The sequence below is a fragment of the Heloderma suspectum genome, chromosome 5 (genome assembly GCF_057233095.1).
Source record: "Heloderma suspectum isolate Gila_16-S chromosome 5, 16-S_ref, whole genome shotgun sequence".
NCBI lineage: Eukaryota > Metazoa > Chordata > Lepidosauria > Squamata > Helodermatidae > Heloderma > Heloderma suspectum.
Window position 1 is genome coordinate 146,793,255 of NC_139462.1, and position 21,806 is coordinate 146,815,060.

Below are 21,806 nucleotides of genomic sequence, written 5' to 3' on the forward strand. Positions count from 1 at the left end.
GAATTTGGGTGGATAACTAAGCTCCCATCCATATGTTAGTCCAGGTTCAGGTTAATTAGTACTGAAATTCACAAAAATCCAATTCTTAAAGCCCTCCTATAAGCAAGGCTGCAGAACTTCTCTGAGAGTGCCCTTTAGGGCTTTCCTTGGAACTTCATAGTGCCAAGGCTGAGAAGCTTTTCCGAATGAAACACCTTCAAAGACACCACATTTGCACACAGGCTGCCTTAGATTTCACAGGAAAAAGTTCTACCTTGTTGAAAGGGCAATGTTCAATGTGAACTCCAAAACTGTTGAATATTCAGCTCAGCCCTAGTGCAGGCTATTCCACCATGAGAATGGTCTCATATCTCCACATTACAAAAGGATTGTAATGCTGTACGAATTGGAAATTCACACCTCAAGCAGGACACGACTTGACAGGAGTTTTCTAGTAGTACAATCGAAATCTTTTCAAAGATGAAAACTTAAACATTGGCTTGACATTTCTGGCGATGTGACTTGCATTGTACACAAGGAAAGACCCCCTCACAGGCAAAAGATTTTTCTTTCAAAACACTCTTTGCCAACAACATATATGAGAAAAACATATATTTTTTTTTTACCTCCAAATAAATATTTCTCTCCTGTCAAAACTTTCAGAGGACTGTTACTCCGAACTGAGGAGGCTTCATCGCCATCAATGGTGAGCACTGCAAAATTTTCCTTTGCTAAGAACCGAACCTCGTGCCACTGCCCATCATTGAGTCCAGCACCTGTTAGGAAAAAAAGAAACATTAGACATATTCATTCCAGTCCAACCAGCATAATCTGTACATAGAAACAAGCTTCTTTATGTAGATTGCTCTTCTGAATATGGTCCTAACTATGCAGGGGGTAAAATGCATCCAGGTCTTGCTCTGTATATCAGGGGTGGGCAGAAACTAGGTCTCCATATATTTTGGACTTCAATTTCCACCATTCTTGACCATAGGTCATGCTGTCAGGGGCTTCTGGAAGTTGATGTCCTAGAATCTGGAGATCTATCATCTACCCACTCCTGCTGTATCTGTACCACTGAACAAATGGTCAATGCTATCAACAAGTCTTAAGGTTGCATACAAATGTAAATGAAGAGAATTGGGTACAGGTTGCTCTGCTGCAGGGTGAATTTTGCTTCCCCTGTCTTTGCTCCTCAAAGAGCACATCTACAGCCTCTAGATCTAATGTTCCTTCAGTTTGGTTATCTTTCCATACTAGAGGTGTGTACAAATGGCCTCTCAGAATTCTCCAGCCTATTTGTGGGCAGAGAAATTGGGGGGACAACTTTGCCAAATTTCTCCTAGGGGAGGAGAAATTCTCCAATAGTTTCTCACAGATAGGGTTCACTATTGGCAGGGGCTGTAGCACAGGTCCTTTCTTTTTTCCTAGGGGTTTTCAGTTTATTGTACTCCTTCTGTAGGTGGCAACAGCATCAACTGTGTTGAGGCTTCCACTTTTTTGAGGCAGAATTTAGAATTTCTTTTGCTGGTATTTTTGAGCTTACGTGATCACTGCAAGGTGGCCGAAGGTGCTGAGTGTGTTTTCTTTCTCTACTGAACATCTCCCCACTGCTCTGCAGCCTCCCAGGCCACCTGCACTTCCTGAACTGAAAAAGCCCCATGCGAAGAAATTGCCTCATGACGTCTTTCTCATGATGGCTTTAACTGAAGTGTGGGAAGTCAAGGAGACTACAGGCTGCCACAGAGATTATTGTACAATGACAGACAGGACACTCATGCACACTCCTCAGCCACCTCATATCTAAGGTAAGCGCAAGAACCCCAAACCCAACCCATTAGAATTCCTCTGAAATTTCACCTCTGAATTTCTTTTCAAAAGCATTTTATTTTCTATCACATTGAATGAGAATGGTCGAAAGAAATGTGGGAGAAATTTTCAGCACAGCACTATTCCATACCCTAGGCACTGTCTTTAATCCCTTGGGATTGCGAGATATAGGCTTCTACAGAGTGTTGTAATTAGGATTAATTGTACATTTATCCTAGCGCAAGCATACAACTGTTTTACCATTTGTATGTTACAGCAAATATCCAAAATTTTGTGAATTATGTGGGATTTTGCTAATCCCACATAAATTTTGTGAATGTCCTAAAAAGCAGAGATATTCTGATGAATGTTGACAGCTGTCACCCAAATGAAACTATCTGCCTTCACTCATACATGTCTGTAGAGTGGAGAAAGTGGGGCATTCATTCATCTGGGATTATCAAGATGGACATGTGAATGTTGACCTTCAGCAGATTTCAGACATTCACTGTAATATATGTGTTATCCACTCCATCCAAAATGCATATTGATGGCTGGTTCACCCATTATCTATTGATGCTTATTGGTGCACAAACACAAAGCATTTTCATATGATAAAAGTAAAATGGTGTATATCCATTGGATCATTTTACCTCTTAACAAATAGCCTGACAGTGAATACCTCGTTTTTAGGGAAGGTGATTGCGAGGGTTGTGGTGAGTCAAATGCAAGGATTCTTAGATGAAACTAATTACTTAGACTGATTCCAGTCTGGATTTGGGCCTGGTTTTGGGACTGAATTGGCCTTGGGCACCCTGCTGGATTACCTCGATCAAAGGCAGGACAGGGGAAGTGTAACCTTGCTCCTCTTACTTGATTTCTCTGCAGTTTTTGATACATTGACCATGGTATCCTTCTGGACCATCTCCATGGGTTGGGTATCAGGGGCACTGTATTTCAGTGGTTCTGCCCAGTTTATAAAACTGGTCTCATGAAGCAGTGTTGGGGGAGTGCACTTCACCCCATGGCACTTGTGCCACAGGGCACTATTCTGTCCCTAATTCTGTTTAACAACTATTTGAATCTGCTGGGACCATTCATCTGGGGATTTGGAGTGAGGTGCCATCTCTATAACATCTGACTTCAGATATGGTCATTCAAGCTCTGGAATGGTGCTTGGATGCATTGGTGGGCTGGGTGAGGGCCAGTAAACTGAATTTGAATCCTTGACAGCTGGAAGAGGCAGAACAAGTCCACTGTGGTGCACCCAGACGCTCGGCAAGCTCCGGGGTGCTCAATGGCCAGGTGCGTCAATGCCATACGGCTCAGCAAGTGGGGTCCAGGAGGCTGGATGGGGCAGGGAGTCTGTCGGATTCCACCCCCTCCTTGGACTCCCACACCATCCCTACCCTAAACACCTTGGACCAACTTATCTTCAGGACTGCCTACCCCTTATGTCCCCACCTGGTCCTTGTGGTCCTCAGGAGGAGCATGTTTGGGGGTGCTGCATGCTTCTGAGGTTTGCCTCAGGAGGATCTGAAATAGAGTACTGCAGTGCCCACCCCCTGGAATGTGCTTCCCATTGTCATTGGGCAGCCATTTTCAGTCTTGATCTTTAGACGTCTGCTTAAGACCCACCTCTTCATGCAGGCTTTCCCAGAAGGATGACCCCACCGGTATGGTTATAGTTTACTAGTGATGTTTTATTTCCTGTGCTTTTATTGTTATATTTTATGGTTTCATCATTTCTGTAAATTGCTTTGATAGCCCACTGGAAAGCAGTATATAAATCTATAAAATAAATAAATTCTAAATAAATTTGCAAGGGGAGGTGATCATTTCCACAAATCATCACAAACGAAGCATTAGACTACTACTTACAAAGGATCTTTAGAGATAACTGTCACTATAATCACATATCACAATAAGGGGAACATATAGACCAAGACTTACCACCAAACTATCCATGCATACTGAGAGGTAACTGCACAGAACTGCAGCCCTAGTGTATGTACTAGGGATGGACAAACCCCCTGACATCTGGTTCAGGGGTGGTCTGCCACAGGGAAATCTGGGCCACTTGGGGCCCCGTGGATTTCCCCAGAGACCTGGCACATTTGCTGGTTCTCTGTCTTTTCCAAAAGGTGTGATAGGCTAATCATGGAAAAATTACGGTCACAATTTAGGTAGAAGTGTTTTACACTGCAATTTAGGTAGAAGTAAGTGGTTTACAGCCAAAAATAGTGTAAAATAGGCCAATTACGGCCAAGATTTTCCCACAATAGGCTAATGGTAGCCACCATTAGCCTATTGATAGGGATGGGCAGAAGGCTTACCTCTGGGTCCAAGGGTGGTGTCTGCAAGGGGGGGGAGGCGATCCATCCTCCCCCCCCGGAATCCTAGCTGGCTCTGCTCTGCAGCGATTCCGCAGAACCGCCGGCCTGCTCTAAAGTGCCAGTGATACAGCCACCATTGATTGCCGTATTGCTGGCTGGGTGGATTGACTGTGGATGCAAATGGCGTCCACTGTGACATTTGCAGCCTTAAAGGACTTAGTTTAAGGTAAATGCAGCTGTAAATGTCTGCATTTAGCTTAAACTAAGACCTTTATGGCCGCAAATGGCGTAGTGGACACCATTTTTGTCCGTGCTTTTGCATGCGATAGGCTATGCAAATATTTGCGTAGCTTATCGCATGAAAAAACAGGGACGCAAATGGCATAGTGGACTTAGTTTTATGGCAATTTACGGCTGCATTTACCTTAAACTAAGACCTTCATAGTTGCAAATGGCGTAGTGGACGCCATTTGTATCCACAGTCAATCCTCCCAGCCAGCGATACAGCAATGTATTGCTGGCACTCCGAAGCCGGCCAGTGGGGAGGATCTGGCCAGCAAGGATTCCTCCTGGAGGCAGAGGTAAGTCCACGGACTCCAGGGGGCTGGATTCTTTTGAATCCGGCCTCATTGGGGTCTGTGGAGGATTTCTCTCCCATCCCTACTATTGAACATTTTAGAAAGATGGAGAGCCACCCTGCGTAAATCTGAGGATGTGCAGGGGGGGGGGGTTCCACTGTGGACTCTACAGATTGGATTTTTTGGAATTCAGTCTCATTTGGGTCTGTAGCAGATTTCTCCAGCACCCCTGGTATGTACTAAGAACTAAACTGAAGTAATATCTAAAATAATTGTTATCTTGGCCATAAACCAGCCCATGAAAATGCTTATAGCCATTGTTCCCTGAGCGGGATAGGATGCATGCACCTTTCAGTTGAGGCTTTGAGTGACGGGGAATTACTCATGCCAGATAACAGGCTCCCTGAGGTTGGATGGAACTATGTGTTATAATACCCTGATGGCCACGTCTTCACTTCAAATGGTGGCATTAGGAGCTGACAACTGCAGTAGAGAAATGACTGTTGGATAGGGTGAACATCAGTGTGTGGATAGGGTGAACATCTGTGAGAAGTGAAAACTCAACAGAGTTTTGATAAATGGGTTATGATTTACACTCTGAGTCAAATTGAACCTATATATTCTATGTAAAATACGAATAAGTGTTTTTTCCCCTTAAATACATATGTACACACTTAAAAATAATCACACAGCTCAGTTTTTTTGTTTTTTTTTGTCATCTCAGTTATGCTTCTTAACTGTTCCTGAAATCTGACAGGCATTTTCCTGCCCAGAACATCTCTCTTGTACTTCCTTAATGAAGGAAATGGAGAGCTAACAACTGGAGGAAACAACAGAGCGTATCATGAGAAACGTAGGCTTTTGCAGGATTCCAGGTTTTGTTTCAATAAAGATCCAAGTGAGATTCTCCAGTTTGAATTATTCCTGATGCTATTGCTTAGCTTTAGTGTGTGTGTGTGTGTGTGTGTGAGTGTGTGCGCGCGCGCGTGCATTTGCAAACTGACCTTACTTGAAAGCAGAGGGGGCAGAAATATATTAAACAAACAAAATAATTCAGTTCCATAAGCTGCTTTCTGCTTCTGGCCATGCTGATGGATCTATATGCTCACAAAGTTCTTCTCCTTGTCACGCTCTAGTGTAACCAAAAAGTTAAATGGAGTGAGGCTATGGAGTTGAGATTTTACTATGGATATTGTGAGAGCCTGTGGGGTTGTGTGTTTGTGTGGCATCTGATGGAATCCCCCTTGCCAGTCTCCCCAGACCCTGCTCACCAAACTGCAGGGTGCTCGCAGACCCACTCAGCAAGCAGCCCATGGCTCAGTGAGCACCCAGGAGCTGCCTGTCCTCCCTAGTGAACCACAATTGTGTGCAAGAATGGCTGCTTAGGTGCTTCTGGGTACATTATGTTGCATACTTGGCAGCCATTAAGGGCCCGTTTAAGCAACATTACAAGCATGAATGGAATGTTCATGCCTGTAAATGTTGCACAAAATGGACTTTTATGGCTGCCAGGTACGTAACATTACCTATCTGGAAGCATCCAAGCCCCCATTATTGTACACAATGGTGGCTTGCTAGGGAGGAGAGATGGCCCCACGGCTTCATTGGGTGCTCGCCAGGCTGCAATGAAGCTCACACAGTGTCATGAGCAGGGATGGGTGGTGGCAGTGGCTTGGCAAGCGCCAAACAAAGACAGGTGCAGGTGAGTCCATCCATCCCTAAGTTTTATTGCTCTGCAGATAAGTGTAGGCTTGGGGCTTAAAGACTCAATGAGTTCTATGGGACAAAGTAAATGGACTGCAAATTGGCAGGACTGCTAGAGGAGGGACAAACAAACCTTGTTCTCCTCTCCAAAAAACTGGGTTACCCAGTAAGGGATGACTTAGATCCCATCTCTGTCTCAACAATGTACCTTTGTAATACATACATTGACTGTTTCTCTTATAAGTGTATGGTTGCTATTCAGACTTATGCGTAAATAGAGGAGTCAAGGGTAAGTTCTGGAATTCAGTTCAAGATCTTTCTTTCCCCTTTATTACTCAAGGAATACTGAAGCAACACAGCCTGAATTCTGAAAATTTCAAATTTGCAAATATTTATCCTTTCTATATTGCCCATTGATTGGAGTCACACGCGGACAAAGAATTTTTAAATAAAAATTGGGACGTCTGTCTTAGCAGAACATGCATCAAACCTAAATTTACCTTTGGAAGCCTCCCCCTAATATTTTGTTTCATTTTATAGTTGCAATGTTTCTGCCTTCATCTTCTGAATACATTATTTTAGAAAAATCTTAACTTGCTTATTTAAAGGAGGCAAGCCTCTTGCGAGTCATAGGAACTCCAGTTTCATGTGCAAATTAGATATGTTAATGAAGCATATTCTGTCTTGCTACAATTTCTTTTAAATGGCATTACTTTAAAATTAGGTCTCTTGAGATTGTCACTTTGATTGAACAAGAAGAAACAGATGTTTCTGTTATAAGAGACATGGAGGAAGAAATGGTTTAATGAGTACCATTTTTTGCAACATCTTAAAATCTAGAAAGAAATAGCAAAAAATAAAATAAAATGCCATGTGCTAATTATTCTTCAAACACCATTACAGCAGCTAATTCTCAAATGTCTTTATAGATCTTGAGAGATCAAATCAGAATGGAGCGATGTCTACAACGGAAAGAAATGAGTTCTACTGGTAGACTACTCTTGTTAAATGGATCTTAACAGCAGTCCATTTATTGAATGAATGGCATAGTCAAAGAATGCTCATTATCAGAACCATTAATCTGAAGGTAAGTCAGGAAGCAAACAAATCACTCAGAGATTGAAGAACCAAGCCAAATATAGAAGCTTTATGGGCCCAGGTGACACCCCACCCTGACACACAACAATCCCCCCTTGCATCACATGACCCCAGCTGAGTTGCTTGCTGGCAATAACATCCTCTGGAGTGGTGACAGTAAAGCACTGGAGAGAGCAAGGCAGCAGCTCCATTGTCTGACAAGCTTCCACAAAACTGCAGAGAGTAAAGTGCTTGGATCTGCTGGTAAAGATCTGAGTTTGAGACCTCTTTGGCATTCTACCCTCAGCCTCTGAAGAAGTTAATGAAATAAAGTGAATACCCTCTATGATTTCAGTGATTTTGTTGATTTCAATGGGAGTGTATTTAAAATGCACTCCCACAGAAATCAGTGAGAGTAAAGGTCCTAAATAAACAATTCTACATAAACCTTTTGACCAGTCCAACTGAACTGGTAGCACACCACAGTGACTATCCATGTGAATACACTTTTTAGTATCATAATATTTTATTATGCATTAAAATTAACATCGGAATAGGCCTGAATATCTTGTGACTTGTTAAAAGTCAAACACAGGCCACCAGCCATGTAAGGAGGCAGGCCTGGTGCCAGCACATGGCTTCCTCAGATAACTGCTGGGGCCCCAGAACAATGGCAGGGACTACTGCTGATCTGGGATGTTGTGGGAGCCCGAGAGGGGGGTGGAGTTGGCAGACTCCCCCCTCTCTCTCGGCCTCACAAACCCTGTTTGCTGAGCCACTGCGCTTACTGGATCCCAGTTGCCAAGCTGCCACGTGTCTACAAGCATCTGGCAGCTGCCCAACCCCTCAGTGAGCTGCCATTTTGTGGAAAAATGGCATCTTAGGTTTTCCCGAAAATGTAATGTTACTCAAATGGTGGCCATAAAGGGGCCATTTACAAAACATTTCAGGCGTAAATGATCCATTTATGCCTGTAGTGTTGCATAAATGGTCCCTTTATGGCTGCCATTTACAAACATTACATTTATGGAAAAAACCATTTTGCAAAATGGTGGCTCACTGAGGGTTTGGGTGGCCACTGGATGCCCATGGACCTTGTGATGGCTCATCCAGGGAGCTGAACAGGGGTGGGTGGGTGGTGGTGGCAGCTCAGCAAAAGCCCAGCAGCACAGACAGAGGTATGTCCATCCATACCTACGCTGATGTCCACCATGGAGCCCTCTGTGGCTGAGCCTGGAAACTGCCATGCTGATTTCCCGTGATGCTCCTGATGCAACATTGTTGTGGGAAATGAAAATGGCAGCTCCATCAGAGTGCTGCTGCCAGTGGTTGGTGACACAGCCACAGCCAGGTAAGGCTGTCATGGCCTACACTGATGTAGGAGGGCCCCACCAAAGGTCACTTGTCTGAGAGCCCCCTCAAACCTAGGGTCATCTGTGTAATGGCAGTCTACAAGAGGGTTGATAAATGCACTGTTTCTGCTGCCTGCCTGGGACTGCAAAAACAGAGAGCTTGTCAAGGCTGAGGCAGGCCACAACACACAGCTTGTGGGTTGATTCAGCTTGGTGGGCAAACACATTGTGCAGTCTTCATTTAGACAGGGATTCAAACCAAGTGTCAATTTAGTTCGCTTTGTAATCTTTTTGAATCTGCAACAGCTGAGTTAGTGTAGTCTGTGCTTCCCTTTGAGGGATATACAAAGTTCTAGGAAGAAAATTAATTAAGGACGTTTTATGGCTGCTGCTTTCAGATGGTTGCTCTTAGGTATTAATCTAATTATTCAGAACTGTCTTTCCAACCCTTTTCATCATACATTCAAGACAGCAGAAAAAGAAACCTTACATAGCACTACTTTCCCCTTTGCAATTGTAATTTGAGAAAATGATGCACATTAGACAAAAATGTTTTGATATATCATTGTGAAATATGACTTAGCATTCCACAGGTCATAAACTGGTCACTTTGCTTTGTTGTTGTTGTTCAGTCGTTCAGTCGTGTCCGACTCTTCGTGACCCCATGGATCATAGCACGCCAGGCCTTCCTGTCCTGTGCTCTCTCCCGGATCATGCTCAAGTCCGTATTCATTGCATCAGTGATGCTATCTAGCCATCTCATCCTCTGCCGTCCCCTTCTCCTTTTGCCTTCAGTCTTTCCCAGCATCAGGGTCCTTTCCAGGGAGTTTTCTCTTCGCATTAGGTGGCCAAAATATTTGAGCTTCAGCTTCAGTATCTGTCCTTCCAATGAGCACTCAGGGTTGATTTCCTTTAGGATTGACTGAGTTGACCTCCTTGCAGGCTTTCAATGTGCCTTAGTGCATGGCAAGGTGGTTTTTTTGGGGGTAGGGGAAGAGTCTTTTAGTATGCATTACAGTGTGCATCAGCTAGTGTTGTACAGATTCCCCACCGTCTGTTCTGGTGGGGAATCCATGGGGGGGGCGATCCGTTCCTCCCCCCCGGAATCCTCCAGAGAGGTTCCGCTCTGCTTGGATTCCGGGGGGGGGGACTGGCTTGGGGGTGCTTACCTTCCCTCCTGCCAGCCAGAGCCGTTCGCCTCCTCCCCATCCCTGCCGATTGCCATGTCTTAAAAAAAAAAAAAAAAAGGCGATTGGGAGGATGTGCCCATAGACTTATATGCAAATAGGATCATGAATCTTGTGTGTAAGTCTATGTGTCCATAGGCTTATATACAAGATTCACCACTCTATTTTGCATATAACTCTATGGGCCCATCCTGCTGATCGCATGTGCCCATACACAAAATAGAGTGGTGAATCTTGTGTATAAGCCTATGGACACATAGACTTATATGCAAGATTCATGACTCTATTTGCATATAAGTCTATGGGCACATCCTCCCGATTGCTTTTGTTTTTTTTTAAGACATGGCAATTGGCAGGGACAGGGAGGAGGCAAACGGCTTTGGTTGGCACTTGGCAAGAAGCAGCCGAGTGCGGTCCGCCTCCAGTTCTCCTGGAGCAGAGGTAAGTGGTCCCAATCCACTGTGGATTCCTGAGGCTGGATTCCAAAGAATCCGCAGTGGATTTCTCTGTCATCCCTAGCATCAGCTCACAGCACCAAGGTTGAAAAAGGAGTGTGGACTACATCCTTTCAAGATTAAAAAAAAAAAAAAAAGTACTGATGCAAGGGCAGATCAAGGAAACACTGGCTACAAACAAATGTGATTTGCAAAGTTAGGGTAGTGGTAGCTTTTTTGAAGAATTTTTGTTGTCAGCACTGGCAAGGAGAGAGCATGAGGGGTGTGTTTGGCAGCAGAAGTCTGAATGCTGGCCTGAGTTGCACAGGTTGAGTTGGACCAGCTTGTGGACAAGTGAGCTGGAGTCTGGGGGGTGGGGTGTGAGCTGCCAAAAGCTTGGCAGACTTGAGCCCCCAGACAGTTTCCTCTGACATCCCTACTATACCCCCCACATCCCTATCCATTCACAGACACCCATACATACGCACTCACACACATCCATCCATCCATGCACACAATATCCACACACATCCACACTCCAATTTGCACATCCCATTCACTCACTCTCACACACTCATTGGGATCATGGCCCAACCTCCCATGCTGCTCAGTTCCTCCCCTCCCCGGCAATGTTCCCCCTTGCTACTCAGCTGATTGATGAGAAACAATGAAGTAGTGGGAAAGAGGGGCTGTAGAGTCCCCCTGCAGCCATGCCTCCTCTTGCCCACTGCTCAGCAATTTCCTGCTGATCAGCTGAGCAGTGCAGGGGGTTTGCAGGGGGAAAGGAGGTTTCCTCTTCTTTCCCACAGTCCCCCCCTGCTGATCAGCTGATGAGAAGGAAACAGCTGAATAGTGGGGAAATGGGGGACAATGTGGGGAAGGTCTGAGTGAGGGGATGGGACCTGGCAGAAGAGGCTGGTGGGCTGGATGGGAGGCCCCACAGATCGCTGGCTCCCAATCCCTGATTGGAAATGCATCTTCATATGGAACAAGGTTACTTCCTGTAAAAGATTTCCAGTATTGCTTAAGAAGTGTACATATGTGTGTACATACATGTGGGGTAATCATCAGCCTATTAGGCTAAAGGGAATGCTGGGAGTTGTAGGACTTTTCTCTGTCTAAACATGCACAGGATTGCACCCTAAGCCAAAAGTTTCTTCTGATGTTCTCAAAATGGAACTTTAAGAAGGTTACCGAACAGTGAATTCACAGGATAGCTAAGCAGTAAGGTTTAACTGTGTTTTTCAGATGCAGACACTCCCTCTGGCAATGCCTCTTTGAAAACAACTTCGTTCTGTCTGGAAGCATATTTTAACAACACTCTTTAGCAACACTCTGGAGAGTGGCGTGCACAAGACTGCATATGCAATTAGAGCAGTGTAATTACCAACAGTAGATTTGAAGGAAGGTAACACTAAGTGTCCTCACCTTTGCTTTGATACAATGAATGAAACTAAAGATTTGCTTCACTGTTTATTCATGTGTAATTTCTTTAGAAACGGTTCCTTTCTAACCATCTATCTGCTGCAGAAGATGTGACCTTTGTATTGGCCTGGAAGGCAAATAAGATTATGCTCATTTAGCTAATATTAGCAAAAATGAAGTTTCTGTGGAATACTAAGGAGGGGAGATGATGTTTTAAATAGCAACGGTGGCCAAGTTGTCTATTTGTGGGAGCCACTGACTCAGTTCACTCCAAACTACTATTAAGGAAGCTTGACTATTGTTTGGTGTGATGTCTGAATTGACAAATTACGGTTTGCAATCAGCTGGGAAAACAGAAAGCATGGTTTTAAATTGACTGTGTTTTCAACCTGGTTTGAAACCATGGTTTGTACTAACTGTGGTTTGGCTTGGTGTCTCAATTGACAAACCATAGTTATGTTTATTGTTCTGCCTCTGGAGGCCACTGTACCTAGAGATAGGAGTGTGGAACAAAACAGAAAATGAAAGCTGACAACCAGCCATGGTTTACCTGTATATTAGGAAGCCGAAGCCAAAATATCTAAGGTATGGTTAGTGCAAAACTTGGTTTGGTGTGTCCATCATTCTGTTCTTCACACTGCGGCTCAGGGTTCAGAAGTACGTATATTTTGCCACACAGCTCAACCACACACATATGGCAGGCTGCCCTATGATAAAATGGGTGGCATCTAGCAGTAGGCAATAATACAGTAGGGGTGACAAACCTTTTTTGCCTCAGGGGCTGAATTCCAATTTGGGAAGCATCTCAGGTGCTACACTGCAGCACAGGAAGCAGGGCCAAGGACAGAGTGGGTGAGCCCAAAGCAAAGTGGGTGGGGCCAGATGTAATTCATACCAATTTGGACATTTTCCCACCAACCATACAAAGCACAGCTCAGTTTTGTGCATATCTGCTTGGCCCCAGTGCAACAGCTTTTAGACGTACAAAGCACAACTCAGTGCTATGCATGTCTACACAGGAGTAAGCCACAAAAATGGAGCACAGAAATAAGCCACAGAAACTGTTTTTTCAAACACCTTTTCCTTACAGGACCAGCTTAAATACCTTACCTTTAAAATACTTTTACATTTTAAAGGTATTTAAAGTTTAAATGCTATTAAATTCCCTTCTATCTCCAATCCCTGATCAGAGATCAGAATGGGTTTCACTGAACTGTTCTGAAGAAATCTGTCTTTTTCATTGATCATCAGGGAAATCCCAGCTCTTATCTCTGATCAGTGATCTGGAAGGAGAAGACCAGGGCCTGCAGGCTGATTAGGGGAATTCCCACAGGCCAAATCCAGCCCATGGGCTTGAGTTTCCCCATCCCTGAAGTACAGCCATTACTGAGGCATTATACTTAAAATCCAGACATATAGCAATACATTGTGAGATGTTCTTGTCTCTGATAACCTCTGACCTTCAAAGAGAGAAGTGGCCAACATCTCACAGTCATGTGAAGTATAGGTATGGGTGAGAAGTTTGCTTTAGTTCAGTTTTGATAATTTTTTTATCAAAAATTCGCATATTTCTTCATATTAGGAATGGAAATAATTAGTGATTTCAAAAATTTGAATGCGGGAGAAACCAAAACTGACAGATTTGTCCATCCAGGCACAAGGCTTTGACTGCTTTGGTCTTAAGAGTCTTGGTTTGAACCCCTATTCAACCATAGCCTAACCTACCTCACAGGGTTTTGTGAGGATAATTGAACAGGAGGAGGACCACGTAAGTAAGCCTCCTTGGGTTTCTTGTAGGGATGTTAGAGAATTCTGCCACAGATCCCAGGGGGGCTGAATTCCAGTGAATTCAGCCCTCTGGAATCCATAGCGGAATGGAGCCCCCCGCCCCACCACCCCACGAAAGCCCCTCGAAACAGAGCCTACCTGGCTGCAGCTCTGGCGGCGGTGGTGGTGGCGGCAGCGGCTCTGGCTACTGCCAGGTGGCTGTGGCCACAAATGGCATTCTGTGTAGGGGACGCCATTTGCGTCCTACACCAGCCCATGATAGGCTACGTAAATATTTACGTAGCCTATCACGGCTAAAGCAGGGATGCAAATGGCACAGGGGATGCCATTTGCGTCCCTGCTTTAGCCGTGATAGGCTACGTAAATATTTACGTAGCCTATCACGGGCCGGCGTAGGGAAGCAAATGGCGTGCCCTACACAGGACGCCATTTGCGTCCGCAGCAGCCTGGCAGCGGCTGGAGGCCCCGCTGCGGGTTGGCCTGGCCGGCGGCTCTTTGGCCTGGCCATGGAGCGGAGCTGGCTGGGCAGGATTCTGGGGGGGAGGAATGGATCGCCTCCCCTCCCGTCAAGGATTCTGGGGGGAGGAACGGTTCGCCTCCTCCCACCTGCAGAACCCAGCGGAGCCTGGTAAGCGGGGTTTCGTACACCCTTAGTTTCTTGTAAGAAGAAAAAAGGCGGGATAGAAGTGTAATAAATAAATACTTTTTTGTTTTTTTTTGCTGAATTGGGATTGCCACTTCTTTATATTCTGACAGTCTCTTTACCTTTAACAGCTATATGGCAGGGAGGTACAACATGGTCCTCTCCATAAGAATAGCCATACCTGCTGAATTTGGCTGGTGCAAATGCATGAGAATTTCTTTTCAGTTCACATTTGATAAGGATTTTTCAAAATTTGTGGATTTCTTCATATTTGGGATGGAAAAAACTTCAGATCTAACAAAATCTGAATGGGGGAGAAAGCGAAACTGACAGATTTCTCTATCCTTAGGGAAATGTGACAATCCACTGAGTTTGACATTCACTTTTCTCTGAGCTTCTCTATGAATTACTGAGCTAGAGCCAAAAAGGAGGATGGCAGACAGAAAGAAAGCTCTCCCACGACACAGCAATGCCCACACCTTTTTGTGCACTTTCTATTTTAATGCATTAGTTCTTTGTATAAGTCTTTGGAGGCTGTTTTACCCCCCACCCCAAACAAAGCTTTGTGCTCCTTGTAAAAATATGATGAACTACAAATGAAAGGGGTCAGCATCTGTGTTGTTCCTTTCTGCAGAAACCATTCAAAAATGAAATGAAAATGCTGGCATTTCAGAATGCAGGCTTGCATTTTCCCAAGCAGACCCCATGACATACTCTTCTTGGACTATGCAAGTTACACCAGAATATCAAACATAATTGCTCAAGGATGTGTGACCTCAGTTTCTGCCCATGACTGACTCAAACACGAAGAGTCTTTTTCTTATTTTTCCATTTTCCAAAATAAATGCAAGAAGGTTAAAGAAGTCTCCCCCTTACAGGCAATCTCTTCTTGTTCCCTCTCCCCACTAAAAGCCACTTTGGGAAGGAAAATCAGGTATTCCAGGTCTGTGTCACTTTTGTAACTGTTCATCCATAAATCTGTTACATCTCATTTTGGCGTTAACCTGCAGTTTTTTTTAAAATTCCCACAAAAAAGTGCATTTAAATGTATATTTAATTAGGTATATCTACTAAATGTGTTTTCTCTCAAAACATGCATTTCTAAACGTATTTTCTCTCAAAATATGCATTAAAAAACCCACACATTTTGGTACATTTTTTGAGACAAGAACTGCATCGGAACATTTGCAATTAGAGGGAGAGCCAGTGGACAACTAATCTCCAAGCTGCACATCACATCAGGTACAGATCCAGTCAGTTTGTATCTAAATCCACCAAGACTGAATTCCACAAGCATCCCTACAAGACATCAAGGAACTCTGCTGCACAGCCACATCTGCAGCTTGCACAAGAGGATTTCAGAATAGAATGTGGATGGTTCTGTCAGGATGGCACCCAGGCTCCCTGGCTTGGTTTCAGATTCGGAGGCAGATTCAGAGGCAGAGCTAGAAGAAGCCCAGTTGAGACAGAAAGTGGTGGAGGAAATTCCCCAAGACTCTCCAGAAGTCAGGGATGAATCTTCCCAGGAGCTTATCAAACAGGAAACCCAGGTTCAGAGAACATTCCCCCCCACCCCACCACTCAGCCTTGGTCAGAGGGGGAGAGAGCACTGGAATTGATGGATCCCAGAGTCCACTGCAGAGTTAAGTGGGTGGAGTTGGGAGAAGGTGGGAGGTGGTCCACCAGATTGGCTTCATGTCAGAAGTTGGGTCAGGAGGACCCTCCCTGAAGGAGTCGTCCAGTAAAAGCCTGTTGGGCATGACTGGAAACCATCCATTTAGTCGATAGGCAACTGCATTGCTTTGTTTAGCTCATTAGGCTTAGCGGACAGCTCCTAGCCTTCACAGATGCTACAGATGTGAAGACGTGTTTTAACAGAACACACACTTTGTGGATTGCACAGCAAGTCTCCGTTGCCTCACTGTCCATTGGGAGGGCTTGGAACCCTGACAGGTTCATCCATGCACCAAACTGGGAATCCTGTTCATGTAGGGAGAAACTGCCTTATACAGACTCAGACTATTGCTCCCACTAGCCTGGTGCTGTCTCCTCTGACTAGCTGCAACTCTTAATCATTTCAAAACCCAATGACCTAAGATTCTTAAACTGCACATGCCAGGGCTTGAAGCTGGGACACTGAGCATGCAAGGCATATGGTCTATTACTGAGCTGTGTCTGCTCTCCTAATAATTCTCCCCTCAGCCAGCCCTTCTCTGTGTTTAGGGTTGTAATGGTAACATAAGCAAGGACAAACTGCATAGACCCAGATGATGTCATTGGTTCCCACACCAGTCCTGCACACAACCATTGGGGGTGGTGGTGCTGGCTTGGGAAGTAAGTATGTGATCAGGACAATCCAGATAATTGTCATGGCCCAGGGCCCCTTAGAGACTGAAGCCTCCAGCAACAGTGACTCCGAGGAGGCGCCAGAACCAGTACATGGTCCTTCTGAACCCACTGCCTTGGAACCTATATAATATCCATGTGACCTCAGGAGGTGCCACTGTCCCCTGACTCTGAGGAGTGGATCTCATGCTTCTCTAGTGAACAGAGAGACTCTGAAGAGCACTCCCCAACTGGCTCTTCATCCCTCCAAACTTCACTTCCCAGGAGAAGCCAACACCTACTGGTAAAGTCAGTTGGCCCTTTATAGAATCATAGAATAGTAGGGTTGGAAGGGGCCTACAAGGCCATTGAGTCCAACCCCCTGCTCAATGCAGGAATCCAAGTGAGAGCATCTGACTTAGTTAAGAGCCAAGTACAGCACCTGAGGGGGGTGGAGCTTCCAGGCGGACTCTCCTAGCCTGACTACAACAACTTGCCAATTGCTCCCAGTCAGTGCTGAGGTAACTGGTTAGAACTCCAGCTCCAGGACTGCTGTCTGTGGTCCTGAAATAAACCCAAGACTCAGATGTGATCTATCCACTTGTCCCACATTATGACTCCTCGGCTCAGTGGTCTCTAAGAACAGATGATGAAATCCCAGACGGAGTGGGACAATAATATTTTACCACTGAAGTGTGGAGCTCAGAATCTACTAACTGAATATTGGTGTCAGCCATGTGGCAATGATAATATATGAACCAGGCCTAGAACTCCTCACTGTAGCACTAGCCTGAGAGGGAGACTGTAGTCTGTAGATGTTTGTGTGTGTGGAGAACTAGGGGTTCAAGCACTGTACACTGGAAGTGTTTATCGAGTCTTATGCAATTGCTTTACACACTTTTCTCCTTCTCACCTCTGTGGTCCTACTCTTTCCTTTTTATTTATTTCCTTTCATTTCTGATACAACCCCACGCCTCCAAATTTCTCTCTTCTGTGTGACCCCTTCCCATACACACACCTAGAAGGGACACCCCTCCCCCATCTAAAAGGGGCTCCAAGTCTCAATCCCTGTTACTTCATAGTTGCCAGGCAATCTATGGCCCAGCCAGGAGCCCTGTAAATCAAGCACACCGGTTCCCTATTTCCTCTGCCATGGGGAAATTCCCAAGAAGGGAACTTGATTGCAGGCAGTTCAACATAAATGAGATAGACACGTGACAGGCCAGAATCCTACTGGGCCTGGGAATAAAGTGATCCAATGGAGCTAATCCCATGCACACTTAAGATGTGAATAGGGATAAGTAACTTGAGTTGGGCCACTTATCGGCACATCTGGCAGTGCAAAATGTATTCTCTCCTGGTTTTTGCATGTGGAACATTAAGGGGAGATTCAAAGGAACATCAGCCTATGGTGGTCACTTGAAGCATGGACTGGCTTCCTGTCTGTGGGCAGCAGACTGAAAGCTGTTATAGCTTTCCTGGCGCTTTTGTATGAGTGAGAACTCACACTCTCATTTCATTTCTCATTTCTCATTTCTCATTTCTCTCCCCATAGAAAGGCAGTACTGAACTTCATATATATTAGGTACCCTGTCATATACATGATTACTAATTATGAGGCCATCGTAAGTAAATCATGAAAACAAATTATCCTTGCATCATCCTTTACTCATGGTACCAACATCCAGACGCTTAATAGAGGCTGTCAGGAACTGTTTATGAAGATAAATCATTGAGCTGCGCAAATCATGAGATGAATTGTAATAAATCAGTCAACTGGTTGTCCCAAAGGATCCTGTGACACTGTCAGTTAAACATGGGTGAGCACAACTTAGTTTTCATTCCAACACAGACACTGTTGCCACTGACAACTGTACCCACATAGGTGGCCTGGAAATTGGCAGGGGACTCACGCAGGGGAATGGCTGCATTAGGAATTCTATTCTCATGTAGAACTCCAGCTCTTCATTTAGCTCTTTGTCATCTGTCCACTGCTTTCTCTCAGAAGAAAAAAAAAATACAGTGAAAAACATGTTTTTTTTTTAAGCTTGAGTGCTCATGTAAAAATGCTTCAATTTATAGAAAAGTTAATACAGCTATTAGCTTTTCTGTCACTCCTGAAAGACCAGCAGAACAAGAAATGCCTGTGTGGGATGTAACAGCATAACTTTTGATCAAACTGTATGCTGTTGCATTGTCAACTAGTGTTCTGGTTTTACAGAGGAAAAGCAAGCTGCTAAATTAGGGAATAGAATGAGGTCACACGTACCACTTTACAGTCATAGCCACATACATAGATACAGTTGAGCCTGTATTAGAATACCTCATTTTAAGTTTATTCATACTGGTGACAGATGGAAAAATCACTGAGTGATCAGTGTGCCTAGACAGTCAAGCATTGTTTCTGCAAGTCCCAGGGACAGCATTTCCTCCGGTCTTGCTATAAAATATACCCAGAAGTTCTGCATCAAGTGTTACCATCTGAAAACATGACAATGGATTTGCCACAGAATTTTGACTGAAGGAAAATGTCAAGCCAAATCGTGACGTTCCTGCTTGGGAGGGTCATCTGTGGGAATCAAAGGAAGCAAAACAAGTTTCAACAGGAACCCTAAAAAATATATCAATGCACGTTTTAGTCAGTCATTGTTGCAGATGTTGGTCAGCCCCTTGTCAGCACTGAAAGTCTGGTTGGGAGTCCAAGACTGGCAAACAAGCTTGCCATGCACTGGGCAAAATTGATAATCTCTGGGGCCAGAGTTGCTGTCTAAATTTGGAGGCTTCTGCCTTGGTGAACCATCTGAGGAATTTTGAGGGAAGCACAAAGCTTCTACAAAACTAACAACAGTTCTAGGGATTTTCTGCATATCTAAGGATGTAACTTTAAGAACTGGTGCCTGAGTTTGCTTGCTTTCCTCTTCCCCTCCTTTTCCTTTTGTTTTGTGTCTTTTAGATCATAAGATTGTAGACAGGGACTGTCTTGTTTGCTACTGATCTTATATAAACAACCTGGGAGGCTCTTTGGCTGATGAGCGGGATAAAAATGCTTAATAGAAACAAATAAGGGGCTACCTACACATCACATGCTAATATGAGTAAGAGAGCTTTAATACCACTTTTACACACACACACACACACACACACACAGAGGAAAGGGTCCTGAGCAAAGAAGTAACAGGGGTGTGCTTAACCCTTTCCCTAATGGCTATTCTTTTCTGCTCCGTACCCCTGCCCTGCAATGTGTTTGTACAGCTTTTCTCCATGAGTGGTTCAAAATACAGGGTGAAAATGGATCAAATCTCATCTATTTGTCTCACATATCCAGACAGATAAGTGTGCATGTCCTGTATGTTGTTATCAGGCTCAGCTCTTGTTAAGGTCAGGCTGCATCAAGATGAGGCAAAAGTAGATGGGGAGCAAGGTGAACTTGGTCCGTAGCTAGTGATGGATGAATCTGTCCATTTTGTTTCACCATAAGATTGGGGATGTTATACAGGCTGAATTCCTGCTTGACATCCCTTAAGGGTGAATCCTATGCAGATAGGTGGCCGCTTCTGAACTCGGAGGTGACTGCCTATCCAATGCAGGGCAGGAGTGGCATGGAGAGGATTGTTCCCTCCGTGCTTCTCCTGCCCTGCATTTTTGGCTAGACAGCCGATTTTGGCTGTGTCTAGCTGCAGGATGGCAGAGTGGGGGAGGAGGCTGCCAGATGGCACATAGGATGTGTGGTACTGGCATTTCCACCCTCCCTGCCCCAGAACACCCCCTGGACTGCCATTTTGCCTGCTCTGCACTCCTCTTGCAAGCACGGAGCGTGTAGCACGGGGCTTCTCCCCACTGCCTGTGAGGCAGTGTGGAAGGGGGAGAAGGTCGGTTCTCTGGGAACCAGCCTCAGAGTGTGGGCTCCGAGGTTGGTTTCTGGAAAACAAGATATCCTGTGGCCATCTAGCTACTGACTAGCGGCCACAGGATTACTCCCTCCATTACCTACTTAAGAACCACTGTGGGTTCAAGTCCTTACAGATGTTAACTGTGTTACGTGATTGCAATTTTAGATAAAATGCATTCTCTCTCTCTCTCTCTTACACACACACATGTACACACACCACACTAGCTTTTATTAAACATTAGGAGGGATTTGATTTTGGGGCTTGTTGCTGTTGTTGTTTTGTAAAACTTTCCTCCATTTAGAATGAATTCCCCCATTGTGATGAACACTGCTGCAACTGTCAAAACATACAAGATTTGCTCCAATCCACCATAGAACTAGCTAGCCAAGATACAACCTACGCCACTTCATGCTGGACCTGCCATTTTATCAAGGACAGAATCCTCCCACTCCCATGCCCTGAGATGAATTTTCATCAGAGGCTACATAAAAATTCAGTGATCAAGGACAGTTTACCTTGTGACTGCAGAAATTTAAAGTAGAGTTCTGGGTCCACCAGCACTTCAGAAACACATTGATTTTTTAAAGTCTCCTCTGGATAATAAATATTCTCATCATATTGACTTCTGATCTATATACACAGTCAATGTAAGGTACAAAACACTATAATTGGAGCATAAATCATATTTCATTCTTCTCATTCCATGGGCAGTAGGAGCTTCGGGTAATGGTGCCATCCTAGACATGTCTACGCAGTATTGCCCTACTGAGTTCAATTAAATTTACTGTCCACTACATGGGTGCAGGACTGCAGCCTTAGGCCGTTTCTACACCTTGCGTCATATTATACAATCCCATCATGGCAACACTATATCCTCCTTGCGCATTTATACCTCGTAGCACACACAATGACATCTGTTGCGGTATTTTGGATAATGCAGAATAAAAAGTAGGAAATAATGCTAGAAAAGCAGCCTATGGAATGTGTAATGTGCTCCAACAGTTATCAGAGCACTTCAATACTGATAAAAAAGCATTAGTGTAGAACTAACTTAAGTGTCTATTGGAAAGGACAGAACTGGAAACTGATGGTGTCTTTTGGCCTTGTTAGCACTAGGGATGCTGGAGAAATTCGAGATGGACTAAAATAAGCTCAGCTGTCTAAGAATCCAACATGCAGAATCAACTGTGGAGTGACCCCCTCAGGCTGAATGGAGTCTGTGGGCATTTGGATGATTTTGTTTTACTTTCCCGAAATATACATATATAAACTTGTAGGA

The 21,806-nt window shown here is 44.5% G+C and overlaps 1 protein-coding gene across 1 annotated transcript in view; it reads right to left on the minus strand.

The window, feature by feature from the left end:
- Positions 1-21,806, minus strand: part of CNTNAP2 (contactin associated protein 2) — a 2,014,778-nt gene that overhangs the window by 768,221 nt on the left and 1,224,751 nt on the right. The window contains exon 9 of the mRNA XM_084857751.1: positions 606-755. Within this exon, the coding sequence (XP_084713877.1) occupies positions 606-755 (150 nt within the window). The remainder of the gene's footprint in view (positions 1-605; positions 756-21,806) is intronic.